Consider the following 21,740-nt stretch of genomic DNA (forward strand, 5'->3'; position numbering starts at 1 on the left):
TTGGCTAAGCTGCTTTATCTGTCTGGCTAATTTCTATTTATTTTAAAGAAAGAAGAGTCAGAGAGAGAGAGGGAGAGAGGGATAGAGTGAGAGAGGGAGAGAGGGAGAGGTCTTCCATCTGATGGTTCACTCCCCAGTTGGCTGCAATAGCCGGAGCTGCACCAATCCGAAGCCAGGAGCCAGGAGCGTCTTCCGGGCCTCCCACATGGCTGCAGGGGCCCAAGGACTTGGGCCATCTTATTTATTTATTTATTTGAAAGTTAATCTAGTGACTAGACCACCACTGGGCTCTTGGGAGTAACATGGTATGAACACAGTATGCAAACAGACTAATTTCTAAAGCTAGGTCTTTTGAATGAATTGCTTCTAAGGTTCTTTATACCCAGCCTGATCCTTGCTGATAAATGCCTGAAATCAGGATACAATTTTTGTTTGAAACAAGTCCTATTTCTCTCTGTGTGTCGGCAGCCTTCAGAAGGTTCTAGCTTCTGCAGATAGCTGTGTCTGCCTCCAGATCGTAGTCAGTCACATGGCTGGACCCCAAGCTCTCAGGCTTGGTCTGAGGGCAGCAGGCAGCTGGCCCTGAAGGAAGGAGCTATGGACTGCCTACCCTTCCTCTCCTGTTTGTTTGGTTTTGCTTATGTTCTGTGTCAGGGATGAGCTGCTTGGGACAGGGTATGAAACTTAGAGCCTGAATCTGTACATGTTTGCTTTGGGAAATTAAGAACAAAACATTTAGTTGATTTTGGTCTGATAAATCAATTTTTAGACAGGCTATTGACCTGGATTTAGCGTATGTGTTTATATTTTTAAATATAACATAAAGAGGTTAGACAAATCCAGCAGTTAAGAAAAAAGATTTGCAAAATGGTCTCTGTGAGTTAATGCACATTAAAAGGCTCTTCTGTAGGTGTAACTATAAGATGCAAGTTAAAAAAGTTTATTCATTTTCACTTCTTTGAAAGGCAGAGAGAGAGAGAGAAAGAGAGAGAGAATTTTCCATCTGCTGATTCATTCCCCAAATGCCCAAACAGGGCTCTGCCAAACTGAAGCCAGAAGCTAGGAACTCCATCTGGGTCTGCCATGTGGGTGGCAGGGACTCAGGACTTAAACCGTCATCTTCTGGTTCCCAGATGCATTAGCAGGAAGCTGGATTGGAAGCAGAGACAGAGGCAGGACTCGATCCCGGGCTGTCTGATGTGGGATGTGGGTTTCCCAAGCAGCAGCTTACCTGGCTGCACCACAACACCTGCTCCTAAGGGGCAAGTTTGGTGGATGGGGGTGATGGAGGCAATGCCGGGCTTTTAGATCACCAAGAAGCTCTGCGGTTTGATGTCATTTCTGAGACATGTTCATGGGAGAGAAGGGGCTGTGATGTCCCTCTTCCCTAGAGACTGGAGAGCAAGAATGTCCCCATGTGTCCCTGGGTTTCTCAGCAGTCCTTGCTGGTGGAGGGTTGGAGAAATGACCTGTGCGTGGATCCAGCCGTGTGGCCGAGTGCCCGAGATGACAGATCACCGCACCTCTGGAGTGGGGACCTTTGCATGCTGTCCCCCACTGGGTGGTGGCCCAGCTCCTCACTTCTCTTATCCTTCTTCTCCGATCATGGACTGGAAGTATTGTTTGGATTATTCCAGAAGCCCTAGCCCAGTGCTTTTTACGCTTCCCAGATGAGCTGCTGGGCAGCAGGGAGCTCTGTCCGGCTTCTGCTCTGAGTCGCCTTGTCCCTGAACTCATTGCCATATGTTGTCCTGAGAGTCTTGTCTCCATCTTAACAAACAGGAGTTTTAATGGGCAGATTTGAAGATGTGAGGGACAGACAGAGGACGGGAGATATTTGAGGCTGGGCATTGCCTCTTGTTACTCATGGGTACTTGCCTTTTTTTAAAAAAATATTTTATTTATTTGAAAGGGGAGGACCAACTTGCTGCACCACAGTGTGAGCCCAGGTCTTGCCTTTTGACTGGTCCTAAAATCATCAGTTTCCATGGTGACTGTTAACTGAACAGTATTATGAGTGGGACTCTGTGGGGAGCAGCTCGGACTAGACTAAGTTACTGGAATTAAGACTTATTCTATGCATCTGCTCTCCTCTGTGGGGAGCAGCTCGGACTAGACTGGGTTACTGGAATTAAGACTTATTCTATGCATCTGCTCTCCTACAATATGGCGCTGGGAGAGGAGAAAACAGCTTCTACCCAGCTGCCTCCAGTTCAACCAATAAACTGTAGGACTTGCTCCTGATTGGAGGAGAGCAGCGTACTCGGCGTGTGGGCAGCCGAGTTGGGATTGGCGGAGGAGGACTATAAAGGAGGAGAGAGACGGCATGCACCAGGAACATCTATGGGGAACATCTAAGGGGACCCGTGCAGCCCCCGAGAGAACCGGCCGGCGGTGTGCCGCTCCCCTGCGGAAGTGGGGAATGCGGCCAGGGGGAACTGCCCTTCCACGGAGGTGGAAGGGATAGTAGCCAACCCAGGAAGAACCAGCAGCAAACCCGGGGAGGGCCGAGCAGATGAAAGAACAGCGCAGGGTCCTGTGTTGCTCCTCCATGAAGAGGGGGAGCGACAGGACTCTGTCCTGCACTCCAAGCATTGCTCACATTTGCCAGATAGAGCAAATGGAGTTCTAGCCCAAAGTCACCCCTTTGGTGAGATGCAGGGCACACATGGGCTTCTCTGACTTCAAAGCTTATGCTCTTACCCAATGCTGTGGTTGGAAAGTCAGATGTCCCCCAAAGGCCCATGTGTTAGAGGCTTGGTCCCTCAAGTGCTACTACTATGGGGAGGCCGTGGGACCTTTAGGAGGTGGGACTTAGTGGGAGGTCCTTAGGTCACTGGGGGTGTGCCCTCGGAAGGCTGTTATAAAAGCCTGAGTTGGGCCCAGTCTCTCTGCTTCCTGGCTCACCCACGTGCTCCAGCACCCACAGTGGCCCTGACCGACAGCCAAAGCCTGCACCTGTCGGCCTCCTGGGCTACATAAACTTCCTTTCTTTCTAGAGGTGGACTGCCTCAGGTGTCTCGTCATAGTAATGAAGAGCTGACTCATAGCCCGGTAGACTAAGCCATCTCTGGTGGCCTGTGTCCATGAGCACTTACCAGCGATTCCCAGTATTTACTGGTGCTCCTGGGAGCCACGGCTGGTGCTGAGTGCTTTGTCTGGATTCCACGTTCCCTCTGCTACTGTGGCGCTCACACTTTGCTGGAGTTGCCCAGCACTGAGGGAGTTTCCAGATCTGAGCCGAGGCTTCCCCATGGGGCTGCAGCTCCCAGAAGGTCCTCACTGCCAAGACCACAGGAGAACTTCTACAGGCCCAGGGTGCTTCGGCCTAGTGAGCCTTTTCTCCATAGATGAATGTGAAGACACCCACTTTATGAGTACACTGGGATAAAGGCAAAGGTTGTTCAGGCTGGGTTCATGATTATACATTTTTATCACCATCCTTTTTTTTATTTTAATTTTTAAAGATACAAAAATAGGGCCGGCGCCGCGGCTCACTAGGCTAATCCTCCGCCTTGTGGCGCCGGCACACCGGGTTCTAGTCCCGGTCAGGGCGCCGGATTCTATCCCGGTTGCCCCTCTTCCAGGCCAGCCCTCTGCTGTGGCCAGGGAGTGCAGTGGAGGATGGCCCAGGTGCTTGGGCCCTGCACCCCATGGGAGACCAGGAAAAGCACCTGGCTCCTGGCTCCTGCCATCGGATCAGCGCGGTGCGCCGGCCGCAGCGCGCCAGCCGCGGCGGCCATTAGAGGGTGAACCAACGGCAAAGGAAGACCTTTCTCTCTGTCTCTCTCTCTCTCACTGTCCACTCTGCCTGTCAAAAAAAAAAAAAAAAAAAGATACAAAAATAGCAGCATTTCTGAGAGGCCCTGAAAAGAGCTTAGGCCCTAGGTGCTGTCCCGTGCTCAGTGGGGAGGCCAGCCCCATGAGCTGGAGGCCAGAGGGCAGCCCCGAGAGCCTTGTCCTGATAGTTTCCTGAACCCCACTGTCTGTGCATCACCTGGCCAGCTCCAAGGTTGGGAAAACCAGGAATGCCCCCTCTGCCTCCACCTGATCCACTGTCTCTCCAGATCCCTCCAAGCTTTGCAGACAATGAACACTCCACAGAAGTAACGTCTCTGCACCCTTCCGAGGAGCCTTCAGGTTGCCCCGCCCCCAGCTCTCTGTCACTCTTTCTCTTCATCTTTTGGAAATGGCTGATTTCAGAGCTGCAGTGACTTAGAAAACTCACTCCATTTCTCAGGAAAGTGCCTCTTTGCTTCTCTCAGAGGGAGGCTTGTGGCTTCTGGACTTTGTTCTCTGGTTCTCTGCTCCGTCCCTCCAGGTATTATATCCCACAGCTGTGGTCTTGATAGGGAGGGAGACCCAGCCCCCGGTGGGGAGTAGAAATGGATGTCCCCCCAGTGTATAGCTAAGTATTCAAGACTCATCAATAGGGGCTGGTGTCCTGGTGCAGTGGGTTAAAGCACTGCTGGCATCCCATAGAAGAGCTGGTTTGAGTCTTGGCTGCTCCACCCCAATCCAACTCCTGATAATGCACCTGGGAAGGCAGCAGAAGATGGCTCAAGTGCTTGGGACCCTGCCACCCACGTGGGAGTCCTGGATGGAGTTCCTGGCTCCTGGCTTTGGTCTGGGCCAGCCAAGGCTGCTGTGGCCATTTGGGGAGTTAAACAGAAAATGGGGCATCTCTCTTGGCCTCTGTCTGTCTGTCTGTCTGTCTCTCTCTCTGCCTTTCAAATATGGATAGATGGATGGATAGATAGGTAGATAGTTAGTTAGCTAACTTTAAAACAGAGTACAAGATGGGACTGAGTCTGGTCTCTCCCTCTATTTAAAAAAGACTTATCAACAAAGCTGTCAACCTGTTTCCTGTTTCCTCTTCCCTTGTCAAAATACCATTTCCAAAGCACGTGGCATTTCAGCTTCTCCTGGGGAACATAGCTTCTCACAGAGTTCTGGGCTGGAATACACTGGAGCAAGGACAACTACACGAGACCCTGGTCCACCCTCTGCTCCTCCCACCTCCAGCCCAAACCTGGAGCTTCTGTGTGCCCACGAGAAGTGGCACCTGGCACTGCTCCCTTGAACTTAGACTCGAGTTTTTGTGCTCTTGGGGTGGTTTGTGCCAGTCTTGGAGGAATCCTGGGCAGAGGGCTACACAGGCACCTGAGTGTGGTTAGGAAGGAAGCTCTGAGCCTTGGGCTGGCATCTTCCCCGGGCTCTGAGAAACCATTTCCCTGGGAAGAGCCAGGAGGCCACTGTAAGCCTAGAGTCGAGCATTTAACAAACGGCGAGGGGCAGGGTCTTCTTTGGTCTGGGCGTGGGAGTAGCAGCACTCTGCTGGGCTTTCTCTGCGCTGCCTGCTGTCTGCCTGGCTATTTAGATTTGCTGACTCAGCTTCTCAGGGAGCTGGGTGACTTGAAGGACATGAGCTGCTGCTAAGGCACGTGGCAGCCATGGTCGGGGACTGACGCCCACATCTATGGCAAGGAATAAAGCCTGTTCTGAAAGCCATCTCTGAGCAAACTGAAGTGTTAGGCAGCAAGTTGAAAAAGACAGACTTGTAAGTCTAGGAAGGTGGTTTTCTCCCTGTTGTTGATAGCTATTAGAAAATAGGCAGAGCTGCATCATCAAAGCCCTCTTAGGCCCTTTCTCGTGATGGAGCCACTGCAGTCCCAGCCTGTGAGGGCATGAGTAGCTCCACAGGTTTCACATTAATGCCTCTTGCTGTCGAGAGAAGCACCATGAGTGCTGAGTGGTGAAAACTGTTGCTTTTGAATCCAGAACGGAACTGTTGAGATCAGGGAAGCCCTTAGTCTGTCGTCCTGCTGCTGCAGTCATCGGTCTACATAGAAAGGCTTCCTGCATCTGCCCCCTGCGTGTGTGCAGAGCGGCTGAATCAGCCCCCTGGACAACTCTCCCAGCAGGGCGGTCACTTTCCTGGCTCCTTCACCCATTAACTCGACCCTAATTAACAGGTGTCTGCCATGTGCCTGCCTTCTGCTAGGTGCTTGGAATGCAGTGGTGAATCAGGCAGGTGTGGTCCTTGTCTCACGATGTCTGCAAAACCCAATTTTTTTTTTTTTTTTGGAAAGAGAAAATTCTCGAACTCCTGATGCATCGCTTCACTGCTTTACATTTAAATCCAATGAAGCTTCTTTTCGAAGCCAGGCCTCCCCTTAACCATACTGGAATGCAGATTTCTCCGTCTGCTCTCTGGAGTACAAGAGTCCCTGGGAACAAATCCTCTAAGCTGCTGAAAATCTAACGTTGTCTACAAGTCACTGGTCGGGGAGCAGACTTGGCCACCAACTGGCCATGTCACTTGGGAAAAACGCCGTTTGCGTTCTCTGAGATAGGTCTTCCTAACCTGCACAGCAAGAGAGTGTGCCTACAGGATTTCCAGTCTCTGCTTCCAACCTGACAGTCTATGACAAACACTTTAAAAATAGAACACAGGGGCCAGTGCTGTGGTACAGCAGGATAAGCCTTGTCCTGCAGTGCAGGCATCCCACATGGGCTCCAGTTGGAGTCCTGGCTGCCCCACTTCCGATCCAGCTCCCTGTTCATGTGCCTGGAAAAGCAGCAGAAGGTGGTCAGAGTCCCTGGTCTCCACCCTGGCTTCAGCTTGGTCCAACCCCAGTCCTTTCAGCCATTTGAGGAGTGAACCAGGGGATGGAAGATCTCTCTCTCTGTGTCTCTCCTTCTCTCTGTAACTCCACCTTTCAAATAAATATACACATTTTTTTAAAAAAATAGAACATAAGTAGGTTTTAAGCCCAGGTCCTAAGTGGCTTCACTGTGCTGCCTTGAGGCTCACCTTGCACTGTCGGGCTGCTCTCCGTCAGCTGTCTCAGACGGAAGCTTTCTGTCATTCTGGCACTGCTTGTGCATCTGCAGGCAGGATGGGTGCCACATGCTTAGGGCTTCCACGGCTTCCCGGACCTGTGCGGCCAGAGAACCAAACCCAACACTCTTGCTCTTACATCTGTTTCAGCTTTTGTCATACCGTGGTGAACAATCTGCCCCCCACTGAGGAATCCATTGCTCAAGCATTTACTGAGAAGTTGCTAGTGCCAGGCATTGTTGTAGCTACTGTGGGGAAAATAACACAGGCCTTTGCTGCATAGAGTTTGCATTCTAATGGGGAAAGAGAAGTGCATGGCATATCCATGTGCATGCACACATATGCACATACATGTGCACACACCCTACATAAATGCACACATACAAACATGCACACACACAAATGTGAATGCACACCACACACACAGCATTTGCACACCCAGATACATGTTCATGCATGTACACACACACACCCCATGCCCCATGTACTCTTTGGCCTCCGTGAGTGATGGGTGTTGTCAGGAATAGGGGAAGCAGTTAAGGGGAAGAGAGTGACACAAGGTGCTGCTGGAGCTAGGCTGATCAGAGAAGCCTTTCTCAGAAGCTGCCTTTGGGTACAGACCTGAAAGAAGCAAGGGCGTGAGCAGCTGATATCTGGTGGCGGAGTGAATTGCTGAGAGGGGAAGAGGAGCGAGAGCAGGGGCCCTGAGGTAGGAGCCTGTTGGTTATGCTCCAGTGTGGCCACAGCGAGGCAAGTGAAGGGGAGAATGCTGGGCAGGGAGCCACAGTTCCAGGAGTCAGAATAAGCATGGATTTAAAGTGTGGTAGGGAGTTTGGGGAGGGGGGATTGAAAAATGGGACAAATGATGATCTGATATGGGTTTTTAAAGGTTCATTTGGCTGCTGTGCATGGAAGAGACTGAAATGAAGCAAAGATGGACAAGCAAGGGGCAGTTAGGGAAAGTCATGGGGGACCAATGAGAGATGCTGACGGCTTGGTCCAGGTGGGGCAAGTGGGCAGTGCTGGATTCCGATGTATGAGTGCAGGCATAGACACGGATGGTCCTTGGCACAGAGCAGGTGCTCAGAAGAGGGGAAGAATGAGAGCAGAGGCAGTTGTCGAAGGTTGAAAGAGTGGAGACAGGCGGAGAACAGTTATGTGGCTCCAGCAAACCACTTGGAGGCTCTCTCTGTGTCTCCACACCTGCTTGTTTTGTGTGCCCTTGATGTGTACATCATGTAAATGCCCTGTACTGGTTCAGTCTTCAGTGTTCATCCTGGTGGGCTCCTATCTCTGAATCTATTGTTTGTCCTTAGATGACCCCTTCCGTCCATTGGGATACCCACTCCCCCTGCAGACCTGTTGTCTTGATGTCTGTATAGCCTCAGATCAGCTTGGTCTCTCCTAGAACTCGTGGAGATCACCAACTGCTGCCGTCGTGACCATACCATTGCCTGGGGTCTCTCCCTCATGGTGAGTTCTGGGATCCAACATTGTCTCTATTGCTCCTGTCACGGTGCACCTGGCCTGCCCTGATCCTTGGAGCCTCCTGTCATCCCCATTCTGGTCCCTGGTGAAGCACCACGCAGCAAGGTGTGGCATCTGGCTTCACCAGGGGCTGTCCTGAGATGCTGGGTGAGGCAGCACCAGCAGCGTTGGGGAGATAGTGCCTTGCATGGGCAAAGCTGACCTGTTTGAGATGGGAGGGATCCGGCAGACAGAGTTTCGTCCCCTCCCCCTCCCCCCATCTGGTGGGATGCTCTCAGGCACAGGGAGTATGCTAGGATGTGTGAAGACACCCTGTGTGAATGAGAAACCGGCTGTGAATGGCTTGATAATGCAGTCTGCATATTTGCGTCTCTCATTTTGCAGTATTTGCTGCATTCCTTTCCTTTCCCTCCCTCTCTTTGCCTTGAGATTGCACATCCCAATATACCTTATCACTTCCGAGGTGCCTCAGGCCCCAGTTTCTTAGACACTCTCCCAACTAGCCATGAGGTTCTAGCAAACTGTCAAGTTTTCCCTGGTCCTTTGACCATTGTGGTGGTGATGACCCAAGATAAGCCAACAGGAGGCCTTAGCCAGTGTTTTCTTAATTGCAGTTGGAGAAAAGGAGTGTTTGCTTATGGCACAAACCTGAAGACGTGAGTCTGCAAGCTGCTGGGGACCACTTCTCATGGAATGTAGAGGAAACTCCTCTGGTGGAAGGACGCTGGGCTGGGCGATGCAAAGGCTTCTGGACCCAGGTGCTCCTGGGACCCAGCTGCACTCCTGTCTTTCCCAGAGTTTCCTTCAGTCAGACAACAAGTCCCTCTTCTCTTTGCTGGCTGGCTTGAGTTGGATTCCTGTCATTTGCCGTGTGAGTCAGGGTCTAGACAGAAAACAGAAACCACTTGAGTGTATTACAAGGGACACAGGGAATTGGTTACACAAAGATGGGGGAACTGAGCAACCAAACTAAGAATTAACAGCTGCAAGGACCAGGGGTGTATTAGTTAGCTTTTCCTGTCTATAGCAGAGTATCAGAGGCAGGCTACTGCACTAAGAAGAGAGAGTGACTGTAGTCCACAGCTCTGGAGCCTCTGAGTCCCAACCGCAGGACGCAGGTGGGCTTTGGTGAGAGTCCCCCTTGGCTGTGTCATTTCATGGTGGGAGAATGTGTCTATATCAATCTGTGACTTCCCTTTCCTGACATAGCCCCCAGTGTTCAATCATAGAGCTCCACCCATTGGACCTGGTGCAATCCTAATCACTTCCCAAAGACCTTATCTCTAAACACCATTATTGGATTGTCACCTTATCAGTACTGTGAACTTAGGGCTTTGGGGTTTCAACTCCTGCATGAGTTCAGGAGCAAATAATAAAAGTATGGCAAGGTGGGGAGGTAGCATTAGTAGCACCCAGGTATTGGGACCTAGGGCATGGGGTGAGGCTGCCACTGCCTGGATGCTACTAAGCAGAGAGAGAGGGGTAGAAATGGTGTGGACTTGCTCTACCTTCTGGCTTCCAGCCTTCTGCCCATTGGGCAGAGCTTTCCCACTGCCACTGGGCAAGGCAGCCTGGAAATGTGGTTTTCTGCAAAGTAGAGCGTGGCAGGAAGGAGCCAGAGAGGGGAGCATGAGCAGGGAAGTGACCGACGTGCTGGCCATCTGAGTCAGTTTGTTTTACTGTGTCTGCTTTTGATGCTAAACCCTGGGAGCCAAGACTTCCAGCCTGGACCCCTATCTGCTGCTTGAACACTGTGCCATACCCAGCAAGCTCTTTGCAAAGGACAGGTGATGGCAGCAGTTGGGTCGCCCTTCCCTGAGAAGCCCTGCTCTCTTGGAGGTGTGAACTGATGCTCCCAGTAGTCCACAGGGAGCTGGGTGCACTCAGCTGAGCCACAGAAGAACCAGGATTTCCTGTGGTGAGAGTCTGCTGCTTGGAGCTATCTGTCCATCAAAGGGGGTGTATTTAGAGATCTCTCTGGTATCAATCTACATTTCCTTCCCTGTATTGTCACATCACTCTTGGGAGTCCTGGGATAAGACTGGCCCCTGCTATCAAAAACATATTGCAGGTTTTTAAGGGAAAAAAGGAAAAATACATCTCTGAATGCAAACTGAGTGTGGACTTGGCGGATGCTGGTGATGTGGCAGAGGAGGGGCAGGCACGGGGGTCATGTGAGGGATTTCAGCCTCCGAGTGACCGGAATGACTTTGCTGGAAGTGGGCCAGGCGGTGGGGTTTGAGGTCCAGCGGTGCTCGGCACAGAAGTTCCTGAGACCCTAATGGGGACAATTTGGGGTTTTGCAGATCATCTGAGCTGGGCTCATTTCACATATGTTGGAGGGCACGCGGCTCTCTATACGTCTATATTTTAAAGTAAATAAAAGGTTCTCTGAGCCAACCACATGGTATTGGATGGACTCAGACTCCAGGGCTGAAGCCTCTGCTTTCTGGCTTTCCAGGAGCCTGCGGTGACCATGCTGGGCTCCGAGTCCCGGTTGCTGGGTCAGCTTCTGGCTCCTGCTGATGATTCACAGCAGCTCCAAGGGGGATGGGCAGCTGACCATCCCTGGGCCTCAGTGTGGCCTTTTCATGAAACAGGCGGAGGGCTGCGGCCAATGAGCACTGTGAGAACAGATGAAATCTTTGCGCAGGGCTGGTGCTGTGGTGCAACAGGTTGGGCCACTGCCTATGATGCCGGCATCCCATATCAGGGTTATCACTTGAGTCCTGGCTACTCCACTTCTGATCCATCTGCCTGCTTATGTGCCAAAGAAGGCAGCAGATGATGGCCCGAGTGCTTGGGTTCCTGCCATCCACCTGGGATAATAGCATGGAGTTCCTGGCTCCTGGCGTCAGCCTAGACCAGCCCCAAGTATTGTAGCCATTGAAGTAGTGAACCAACAAATCCAACAGATGGAAGATTCTCTCTCTCTCTCAACACCCTCCTGCCACTTTAAAAATCGTACAGAGTTGCTAACCCCATCCCAGACCTACTAAACCAGAATTACCAAAGGCAGGGCCCGGGAATCTGTATTTAACAAGTTCTCCAGGGGATTCTCTGCAACCAGAGGGCAGAGCACACCCGTGGGCGGAGCCAACAGAGCTGTGGGGGCCTTCTCCCCTTCAGGACCAGGCTTCATGCAGACAGCCAGGCTCTTGGCCTGCCCTGTTTTCTTTCCTTTCTTTCTTTAAAATATTTATTTGTTTATTTGGAAGGCAGAGTTATAGAGAGGCAGAGGCAGAGAGAGAGAGAGGTCTTCCATCTGCTGGTTCACTCCTCAGGTGGCTGCAATGGCCAGAGCTAAGCAGATCCGAAGCCAGGAGACAGATGCTTCTTCCAGGTCTCTCATGTGGGTGCAGAGGCCCAAGGACTTGGGTATCTTCTGCTTTCCTATGGCCATGGCAGAGAGCTGTATTGGAAGTGGAGCAGCCAGAATTCGAACCAGCACCCATATGGGATGCTGGCACTGCAGACAATGGCTTTACCCACTATGCCACAGTGCCAGTGCCCTGCCCTGTTTTCTAAGGGAGCACCATGTCACTGTTGGCCTGCTGGTGCCAGCCTGGGAAAGGAGGCATGGCCAATTGAGCAGCTGGGTCTGAGAGTCCCCAGGACATAGGGGCTGCAGATGGCCAGAGCTGGGTGAACCTGTGTGGACAAGAGGGAAGACAGACAGCGGCTGTCATTGGGAAGAGCTTAGTGGAGTCCCCTGTAGCAAGATCTGGGGAAATGAGAATCACCCCTCCCAGCCTCTGACTTCTCAGACAAGCTTGTCTTCCCGCTAGACAGCAACAACGCCTGACCTCCTTCTTGGTTACTGTGTTTCCAGCACTTTTCTTCCTCCCTAGTTAAGTGATCTTGAGCCAGTCACCTTGAGCCTTACTTTCCACCTCTGCAAAGTGCAGCTGGTCCTGTCTTGTATTTTGTTAGCACGTTTATGGGAATCAAAGTTCACCACTGTCCCTGCAAGAGCTCTGGGACACTACAAAGGTTTCCATCCCACCCATCCTTCAGTGATCGCCGTCTCTGGGGATCCCACCCTTCCATGCCAATCCGGAAATTCTCACCTTGTAGCTCCTCCTCCTCTCAAGGATTACATCACAGCCTCCTTGAAATGGTAAACATTTGCTTCCAGTCTGGGAGCCCTGTGAGGGCAGCGAAAGTGTTTCATTTACTCAGGATGCATCTCCAGTGCCTGCTCATCGCGGATGATTGGCACGTGTGTTTCCCACTGAGCAGTGAAGACTTCAGGCAGAGCATGGCCCTGATGAACCTCCAGTGGCCCGGGCTGCAGAGCTGAACCCACAGAGAGCCCATGCTTGGGTGGGAAAAGCACAAGTTGGACCTATGCATTGCACTTGGGCCTGTGGGAACCCCTGCTTCATTTGGCTCTGTCCGATAGGCAGCACGGTCCTCCCATTTCAGCCAACTCCCCGCCGGCCCCCTCCTACAACCCAGTCCACTGTGATTCGAAGGCAGCAGGCTTGACTTGCATGTCCACTTCAGAAGGCAAACATATAATTTCAGGTTATGTCCGGTGCCATTTGGAAGGAAGCTCAGGTTTCTCTAAGTGGAAACAGCATGCTCTGAAAGTAATTATGGGCCAGGAAGCATGTTCTGGATCGAGAGCTGGTATTTATAAGCAAAGGTTACCCTTCCTGACTGGTGACAGGACAACCTCAGGAGGACATCATTGGTTTTAGTGAACCCCAGTCGTACCTCAGGAGGGCCCACATCACCCCTGACTGGCACCGGATGTGCGCCCGAGTTCCAGATGCCAGTTGGTCTGGATGTTGCTTTCCAAAGCATTCCCAGGACAACACTTTCCTAAGCTAAAACCTCAGGAACAGAACAGGATGGGTCCCTGGCTAGGAATGGTGGGAAATTGGACAATGACTTTTTCTCCGTGGTTTTTGCACCGAGAGGGGATTGACCAGGTGGTTACTGACCAGTTGTGTGCTGGTAAAAGTTTAAGACCAGTTCTTTGGGAAAATGAGACCTGATTAGTAGCAGCTGCTGATTTTTGTAAATACTTTCACCATGACCAATATCAAGCTACAGCGGGATGTCATGGGATGCAGGCTTGGGGGGAGATGTGCGTACTTGACTGCTGAGAACAGATACAAGCCAGCCCCAGCATAGCACCACTTCAAGGGCTGACACCTGTTATCTAGATGGGTGGTACCCACTGTTCACTTGCTATATTGCCAGTGCAGTATAGCATCTATGTCACATCGATAGCTATCCATCGTTACCTGTGTAGGTATGCGCAAAGCTGGCTACATAATTTTCTGGTCCCAGTACAAAATGAAAAATGAGAGTCCCTTATTCACACAGCAAGAAAAATTACAACACTGGAATTATTAAAATATATAGTTTTTCTTTTCTTCATGGTGTTTTAAACTTGCTCTGTATTTAATGTAATTTTAAGGATATGAATAGTTTTTTTTTATTTGACAGGTTGAGTTACAGACAGTGAGAGAGGGAGACAGAGAGAAAGGTCTTCCTTCCATTGGTTCACTCCCCAAATGGCTGCTATGGTCAGCGCTGCGCCAATCCGAAGCCAGGAGCCAGGTGCTTCTTCCTGGTCTCCCATGTGGGTGCAGGGCCCAAGCACTTGGGCCATCCTCCACTGCCTTCCCAGGCTACAGCAGAGAGCTGGACTGGAAGAGGAGCAACCAAGACTAGAACCCAGGGCCCATATAGGATGCTGGCGTCATAGGCGGAGGATTAACCAAGTCAGCCACAGTGCCGGCTGATGAATAGTTTTTTTTTAAAAATGGTTTCATTTGAGAGGTAGAGCGATCTTCCATCTGCTGGTTCACTCCCCAAATGGCTGCAATGACTGGAGCTGGGCAGATCTGAAGCCAGGAGCTAGGGGCTTCTTCCAGGTCTCCCACTTGGTTGCAGGGGCCCAAGTACTTAGGCCATCTTCTGCTGCTTTCCCAGGTCATATCAGAGAGCTGGATTGGAATACGAGCAGCTGGGACATGAACCTGTGTACATGTGGGATGCTGGTGCCGCAGGAGAAGGCTTAGCCTACCATGCCACAGTGCCGGCTCCGAAGTGATCAGTTTTAAAACATATAATATGTAAATATATAATATGTATTGGGGGGAGAGAGATTGGGGTGGGAGACTCCCATCCACTGATTCACTTCCCAAATGCCGGTGATGGCTGAGGCTGGGTCAAAGCTGAGAGCTGGGAACTCCATCCAGGTCTCCCACAAAGGTGGCAGGGACCCAACTACTTAAGCCATCATTGCTGCCATCCTGGGTCTGCATTAGCAGGAAGTTGGAATCAGAGGCCAGAGCCAGGTCCTCTGATGGGAGACACGAACACCCTAACTGGCAACTTAACCACTAGGCCCAATGCCTGCCCAGGAAATAACCATTTTAAAATTTAATTATTGCCATCAACATTAGTGTTCTTTTTGATGTACCATGTCAGTTTTAGATGCATTCTGAATGGCATCACCAATGTTACACACTCATATTTTTTTAAAAAATTTATTTATTTGAAAGGCAGAGTTACAGAGAGGCAGAGGCAGGAGTTGTATAGAGAGGCAGAGGCGGGGGGGGGGGGGAGGGAAAGAGAGAGGTCTTCCACCCTCTGGTTCACTCCCCAGATGGCTGCAATGGCTGGAGTTTCACTGATCCAAAGCCAGGAGCCAGGAGCTTCTTCTGGGTCTCCCACGTGGGCGCAGGGGCCCAAGGACTTGGGTCATCTTCTGTTTTCCCAGGCCAATAGCAAGGAGCTGGATTGGAAGTAGAGCAGCTGGGACTTGAACCGGTGCCCATATGGGATGCCAGCACTGCAGGCAGTGGCCTCATCCACTATGCCACAGCGCCGGCCCCTCACACTCATATTTCATAGCTTATGCAGGACACAGTGGAGACTCTCACAAAAACTAATTCTGCTTTGAATTTCACTTCTTGATATGTACACGTTCTACCCACTCTGCTTTAGCTACAGAAGCAGTGAGAGGGAAAGACTCTCTGGCTTCTCCTTTCCTTCGATGTCATCATACGGGGCATCAGTGCAAGAGAGAAAGGGTTCCTGTTCCCTGAAGCCTCTTCCATTTTCTGTGCTCAAAGCCAGTTCTGGTTTTGAATGGCAAGTGTGGCCTTTTGGGATTGTCAGACATAACACACTCCCCTGTGCTTGCTTTGGGGCCGGCTGAGCTGCTGTGCACTGTGAACGCCTTGGAATTCTGTACTCCCAGGGCATTGCGAAGGCTCTGTCAGTCAGGGTGGCAAAGAAGGGTGAGCACGCCCACTCCTTCATCTCCCTCTGCTCATGTGCAGTCAGTCCAGGGTCCCCCTTCATTTACCAAACACAAAAATATAAAAGCTCATTAAGGATTTCAGGATAGTGACGACAGAGCATCAAATGGAGTACAGGATGCTGGCGAGGGCGGGCACTTGAGTGATTGATTGCACAGTTGTCCACACAGACATCAGGATTTGGGAGAAGCACTGTTTAGGTCTGGGCTTCATTTGCTTGGCCATGACTTGTGCTTGACTACTTATTAAATATTTTTAATAGTCAGCCTTGTCCAGGAATTTTTTTTTCAAGGACCTAGAATACTATTAGAAACGCACTCTCGTCTCTTGCTCTGTGTCTGGTTTGGGTTCTGTGCGAGAGGTATTGTTCTGGTCTACATGTTGTGTCTGCTTCCAAACTCGTGTTGAAATCCTCACCCCTGATGTGATGACACAGAGACGGGACCTGTGGGTGGTGCCACAGGCTCTTGCCAGATGCTGAGTCTGCCTTGGCCTTGGCCTCCCTAGGCTCCATCATGGTGAGAAGTACGTTTCTGTTGTTGCTTCGCAGCCAGCACGCTATATATAGCACCTGTTAGAGCAGCATGGACAGACCGAGACAGTTATCCCAGGGGAGAAGATGAATGGGGCCGGGGCCTGGCCCTGCCCTGTGGAAATACTGAGCTCAGTTGGGCTGGCAGAACTAGCTTGAGTGGACACGAGAAGCAGCATTTTGGGACAAAGCAAGCAAGGAAGTTTAGTGAGAAAGTAACTCAACACCAGTGGTTAGATGTAGAGCTTTATCACACTTCCCTGCAGGACTGGCTCATGCCCCAGATTTCTGTGGGATTCTGACTCAATGTAGGGTGGGCGTGGGGGGAGCCCTAGGAAACTCCTTGTGCTCCTGGGGCAGAAGCTTGTCCTGTCTCTGTGGCAAAGAAAGCAAATTTTGGAAGGAGGGAGAGACCACAGGTCTAGGAGTGTGGGGCCTCAATAAATGTTTGTTAAACAAGTGAGTGAGTCAAGGCACATTACAGAAAGAGGATGCAAGGAGCCTGGGGTCGTTAGGGAGAGGTGTTACAAGAGGTGTGGTTTGAGCTTTCCATCTGGTTCTGTGCTCCCTGCCAGCACCTGTGCATGCTGGGCAGTAGAGGGGCCCAGCTCCTGCTTGTTGCATGAGTGGGGCTTGAGAGAGGCCTCCCTGCCTGCAGAGCTCAAGGGCTCACGGCAAGTTGAGGGCAGAGGAGGTAAGGCGTCAGGTCCCCCATGTACCCCTCACGGGGCCAGAGTCCCCTTCTAGGCATGCTTATTCTGAGTCACCACAGGTCCTGAGCAAGACTGCATGGTAGGAAAACCCAGCCAGGCTGTGTCTGGAAGCTGTCAGGTGAGTGTGAGGAGCACTGGGGTCTGAGGCTGCCGTAGGGCAGAGGAGGGCAGCTCAGTTTTCAGCCCTGCCCTCCCTTCTAAGGTCTCCAGGGCATGTGCTCCCAGCTGCCTCCATCACCTGTTCCTGCAGCTCACCAGGGAAAGTCAGGAGCTAAATCTCCATGGATTTGGCTGTCTGGGGCACAGAAATGTCACCTGGGTCAAATGCCTGCTCCCTTCTCTCCAGCTGGAAGGCTCAGCTCTCTTCTTGGAACTCCCAGAGCCTTTTATCTATGTCTCTGCCACTAAGACACTTTCTGCAGCCAACCTTGTGACCGGCGTGGCTTGTTTGCTTCGGGTAAGCAGGACCTGGGTGATTTATTTCCCAGCACCTTTCTGCACTCCCATGGCAAGTGCTTATTTAGCACTGAGCTGCCCGTGGAAGTGTTGCAAGGTGTGGTAGGGAAACGAGGACTGTACAGGCTGCATCCTTGAGTGTGTAACTCAGGTGCTGGGGTGCACTGCTGGGCTTTGGAGGACTCTCCTGTCCCAGGCTTTCCTTCCTCAGGGTGTCAAGGTGCAGGCATCATCACACTCTCACAGGTGCCCTGGGATGGAGGCCAGGGGTGAGCTTGGGCAAGTCAGGTGTGAGCTGAGCTGTGCTGGCCAGGGGGTTATGGGAAGTCACATCCTGTCCCCAGCCAAACTCCCGATGGGAAGGGGTCCAGTCTTGACAAAGGGCGGACAAGAGACCACAGGAACCGGGGCTCACGCTGAAACCGGAGCTGCTGTGGGGTCCTGCCATGCCGCCGGCGGAGTCCCAGCTTTGTCCTCTGCCAGATGAGGACAGTGTTGAGAAAATAGAAGAAGGATGTAGGGGATTTGGTGGCCTCTGATGTCTGCTTTTAGCATCCACCTGCTCTTTCCTGGCTCCTGTGGTCTCAGGTCTCCCGGGCACTCATTGTACCCACTTCCTCCACAGAGATCCATCTGGAAAACCACCCACAGCCTTCCCTCTTCTCCCTACAATAGTCATAACAGTGTGCAGTTAGTAGGCACCTACTGTGTCCTCTGCCCTTCCTGAGCTCTTCTTATGCATGTAGTCCTCATGGAAACCCAGTGAAGTAGGCATTTATAGCACTTTCTCTCATTGTTGAATGCAGGGGCTGAGACTCAGAGGCCACATGACATGCCTGGGCCACCATCAGGTTGCTGAAGGCTGGGTCTGAATGAAGGTTTGTCTGACACCTGGGCTTATGATCTTAGCCACCATTCCCCACCAGCTTCTTGAGTTACTCCTCGTCTTGACTTCCGGAGGTCCCTGTTGTTGTCTGCTTGGTTAGTTTTCAAGTTGTTTGGAGATAGGGGCCTGGCACTCAATGTGCTGGCTTGAGGCTTTCCTGTAGGGACAAGAACCTGGAATGTTTGAACATCAAGGTGGGAAGAAGTTCCTGGGTCACTCTTGTGAGGTCAGAGCCACCTTTTCCGCTTTTCTCCTGGAGCAGCCTGCCATTCTTGGCTCCTCCTCTCTGAGCCCGCTCCCACTGCGGTGGGGCGTAGGAGGCATGCTCTTTTCCTTGACCAGGGCTCTCGACACAGGTGCTGTCTGAGATGTGTGTGAACTGTCTGCTGGCTTTGGGGACGCTTTGGCTTCCAGACTCATGGACTCTTCTGGCCCCCTCAGTCAGCAGATTCAAACCCTTTCCCAGCTGGGTGAGTAGAACATGGGCCAGCATCCCATAGAGTTGAGGATACTGTAGCCTTGGGGCTCCTATGGCTGGCCTCCCAGGAGAGTTCCCTCTGACACCAGAGAGCTGGCTGGAGGCCGTGACCCTCTACTCACTGTGCTGGGAAGTCATGAGGTCGGCCGTGTGAGCAGCAGGGCCGTCAGCCTGCCACTCAGTCAGATGGCTGAGGACCTGTGTTTCTCAGTGGGCTCCTGCCTTGTAGAACTGGGCAGATCCCTCTACTTGGCCATGCCCCAGAAGCTGGGGATCAGGTGTCTGCTCTCTTGCCTCTCACAGGGTTGCTGTGAGAATACTTGTGAGATAAGAAACACCTGTCGGTGAGTGGAAACTGCTTTAAACATACAAGAACATCCAGAGGGAGTCGTGGATACAGAGTCGGGCAGTGGACCCTGAAGGGGCTATCTGGGGGATGAAACGTCCCGCCAGTGCGAAGTGCAGTTGTCTGTGTGCACTGCTAAGGGCCCCATGCAGGGCAGGTAGGAGCAAGCAGCTCGCCCATGTGTCCTGCTTGCCCCATCGTGCTTTGGTGCTTCCATTGTTGGGGATGAACACTTCCATTTTTAGCCTCAGTAAGGTATTATGCTGGGATAAAAGGCATACTTTATATAGATGATATTTCCCTGCTGGAAATCCACACACATTCTCACTCCCTCCTGGAGATTAATTAAATGACCTTGGAGTGAGTGTGCAGTCAACTGGAGGCCCTGGGAAGTGGTGTGGAGAGAGGGCGGGTGAGCCCTGGGTTACAGTGGGGGCAGGCCAAAGGGCTGTGGTGCCGCCTCCTCCCAGGATCTTTTATTTTATTTTATTTTTAGAAATATTTATTTCTTTGAAAGACAGAGTTACAGAAAGAGAGGGAGGAACAAAGAGGTCTTTCATCTGCTGGTTCATCCCCGAAATGGCCACAAAGGCCGGGGCTGGGCCAGGCTGAAGCCAGAAGCCCAGAGCTTCTTCCAGGTCTCCCAAATGCATGGCAGGGGCTCAAGCAGTTGGCCCATTTTCTGCTGCTTTCCCAGGTGCATTAGCAGGGAGCTGGATCAGAAGTGGAGCAGCCAGGACTCAGACCGGTGCCCATATGGGATGCTGACGTTGCAGGCAGTGGCTTAACCCACTGCACCACAACACCAGCCCCTGCATAGTGTTTTTAAAAGAGCTCATAGGTGTTTCACACTTAAAAATTAAGAGATATTATGCAAAAGCATGGGTTCTCTTAAACATAAAAATAGCTCAGGATACCTTGCATGATTGCCATTTCTGCTGGGGAAGGGTGAGCTGAGGGCTGGCCTCTTCAGATGGAGAGTGAGGGCCTCATATGCCCCCATATTGACATTCTGTCATAGGCCGCTGTAGGCATTGTAGTCTGAGGTCCGTGTTGTCCATGACCAGTTTTCCTGAGGTAGTCCTTGAGAGTAGTATCGGTGCATCAATGATTTCTAACAAAGCACTCCCAGGAGAAACCTGGAAGTGAGGAGGGCCTGAGGGTAAGAGGATGGGCAGAAGTCCAGCAAAAGAGGAATTCCAGGCAAAGGCTCCTAGGGGAGACTTTGAACCTGCAGAGGAACCATGGAACTCAGGCTATGCCTGGCATTTGTCCTAATCAGAGCTAAGGGAACTCAGCTTCAAACTTCTGCACCACTCACTCAGATAGGGCCCCACCACCTGGCAAGGTGAACCAAACAGGAAGGGCCTTAGCACTCCTGGTCCCATGCTTTTTCAGAGGGGGCAGCATGGGCTGTGCAGGAGCATGTGGGGAATCTCCTATGCTGGGATACTACACAGCAATAAAAAAAAAAGAAAGAAATCTTGCTTTTGCAACAAAATGGATACAACTGTACAACTGGAAACTGTGATACTTAGTGAAATAAGCCAGTCCCCAAAAGACAAATACCATATGTTCTCTCTGATCCGTGGTAACTAAGAGTACCTAAAAGGTAATATACAGGACTGAAATTGACACTTTGAGATGCAATAATTTTTTTTCTTTCTTTTTTAAAATTTTTAATTATTTTTTAATTTATTTTTTAAGGAATACAAACTTCATAAGTACAACCTTAGGAATATAGTTATTCTTCCCACCATATCTGCCCTCCTACCCACACTCCCACACCTCCACTTCCTCCCTCTCCCCTTGCCAGTCCCATTCTCCATTAAGATTCATTTTCAATTAATTTTGTACACAGTAGACCAACTCTATACTAAGTAAAGATTTCAACAATTTGCACACACACACAAAACTGAGAACTGATTGTGCAGTTAATTTTCAATATAACTGATTGAGGACAGAGATCCTGCATGGGGAGTTAGTGCACAGTGACTCCTGCCTGTTGTTAATTTAACAATTAATACTCTTGTGTATGATGTGAATGGCCACCTGAGGCTCTTGAAATGAGCTGCCTAGGCTATGGAAGCCTTTTGAGTCCACAGTCTCCATTAGTATTTAGACAAGGCCATAAGCAAAATGGAAGTTCTCTCCTCCCTTTAGAGAAAAGTATATCCTTCTTTGATGGCCACTTCTTTCCACTGGGGTATCTCAGAGATCCTTCATTGTAGAACATTTTTTTGCCACTGTTTTTTGTCTTTCCATGCCTGAAATGCTCCCATGGGTTTTTCAGCCAGACCAGGAAGCCTTAGGGGCTGATTCTGAGGTCAGAGTGATACTTAAAGTGATCGTCATTCAATGAATCTGCTGTGTGGATGAAATGCAATGATTTTTAACAGCTCATGTCTTGACTGTTGAGGAACAGTGTTTTTTTCTTCATACTTTTTGTTGAACTCTTTACTTAGTATAGAATTAATATTATGATCATAAAGTTAACTGAGAATAGATCTTTGCAAAAAACATAAGAATGGAAATAAGAAAGGGAGGGGTAAGAAGTGTGGGAGTATAGGTGGGGAGAATCACCATGTTCCTAAGTTTGTATATATGAAATGCATGAAGTGTATGCCTTAAATAAAAATTTAAAAAGCTTGTGGAAAGGCTGGCGCCGCGGCTCACTAGGCTAATCCTCCACCTAGCGGCGCCGGCAC

At 50.9% G+C, this 21,740-nt stretch overlaps 2 protein-coding genes across 12 annotated transcripts in view; one reads left to right on the forward strand and one right to left on the reverse strand.

The window, feature by feature from the left end:
* The window catches only part of PNKD (PNKD metallo-beta-lactamase domain containing), a 552,090-nt gene that overhangs the window by 487,780 nt on the left and 42,570 nt on the right, over positions 1-21,740 (reverse strand). The window lies entirely within an intron of this gene.
* Positions 1-21,740, forward strand: part of LOC149127282 (uncharacterized) — a 421,278-nt gene that overhangs the window by 58,524 nt on the left and 341,014 nt on the right. The window contains exons 3-4 of one of the 10 annotated variants that reach the window (XR_016231889.1): positions 8,161-8,317; positions 8,947-10,653. The exons of 8 other annotated variants lie outside the window; for them this stretch is intronic. Coding sequence is in view for 1 of the 2 variants with exons in the window: in XM_089329896.1 (XP_089186022.1) it covers positions 8,253-8,317; positions 8,947-8,992 (111 nt within the window). In the remaining variant the exon portion in view is untranslated. Of the gene's footprint in view, positions 1-8,160; positions 8,318-8,946; positions 10,654-21,740 lie in introns of those variants that run through there. One more of the 10 variants, XM_089329896.1, reaches the window with a different exon arrangement.

Source organism: Oryctolagus cuniculus, chromosome 3 (genome assembly GCF_051225735.1).
Source record: "Oryctolagus cuniculus isolate XC-2025 breed Fujian yellow rabbit chromosome 3, ASM5122573v1, whole genome shotgun sequence".
NCBI lineage: Eukaryota > Metazoa > Chordata > Mammalia > Lagomorpha > Leporidae > Oryctolagus > Oryctolagus cuniculus.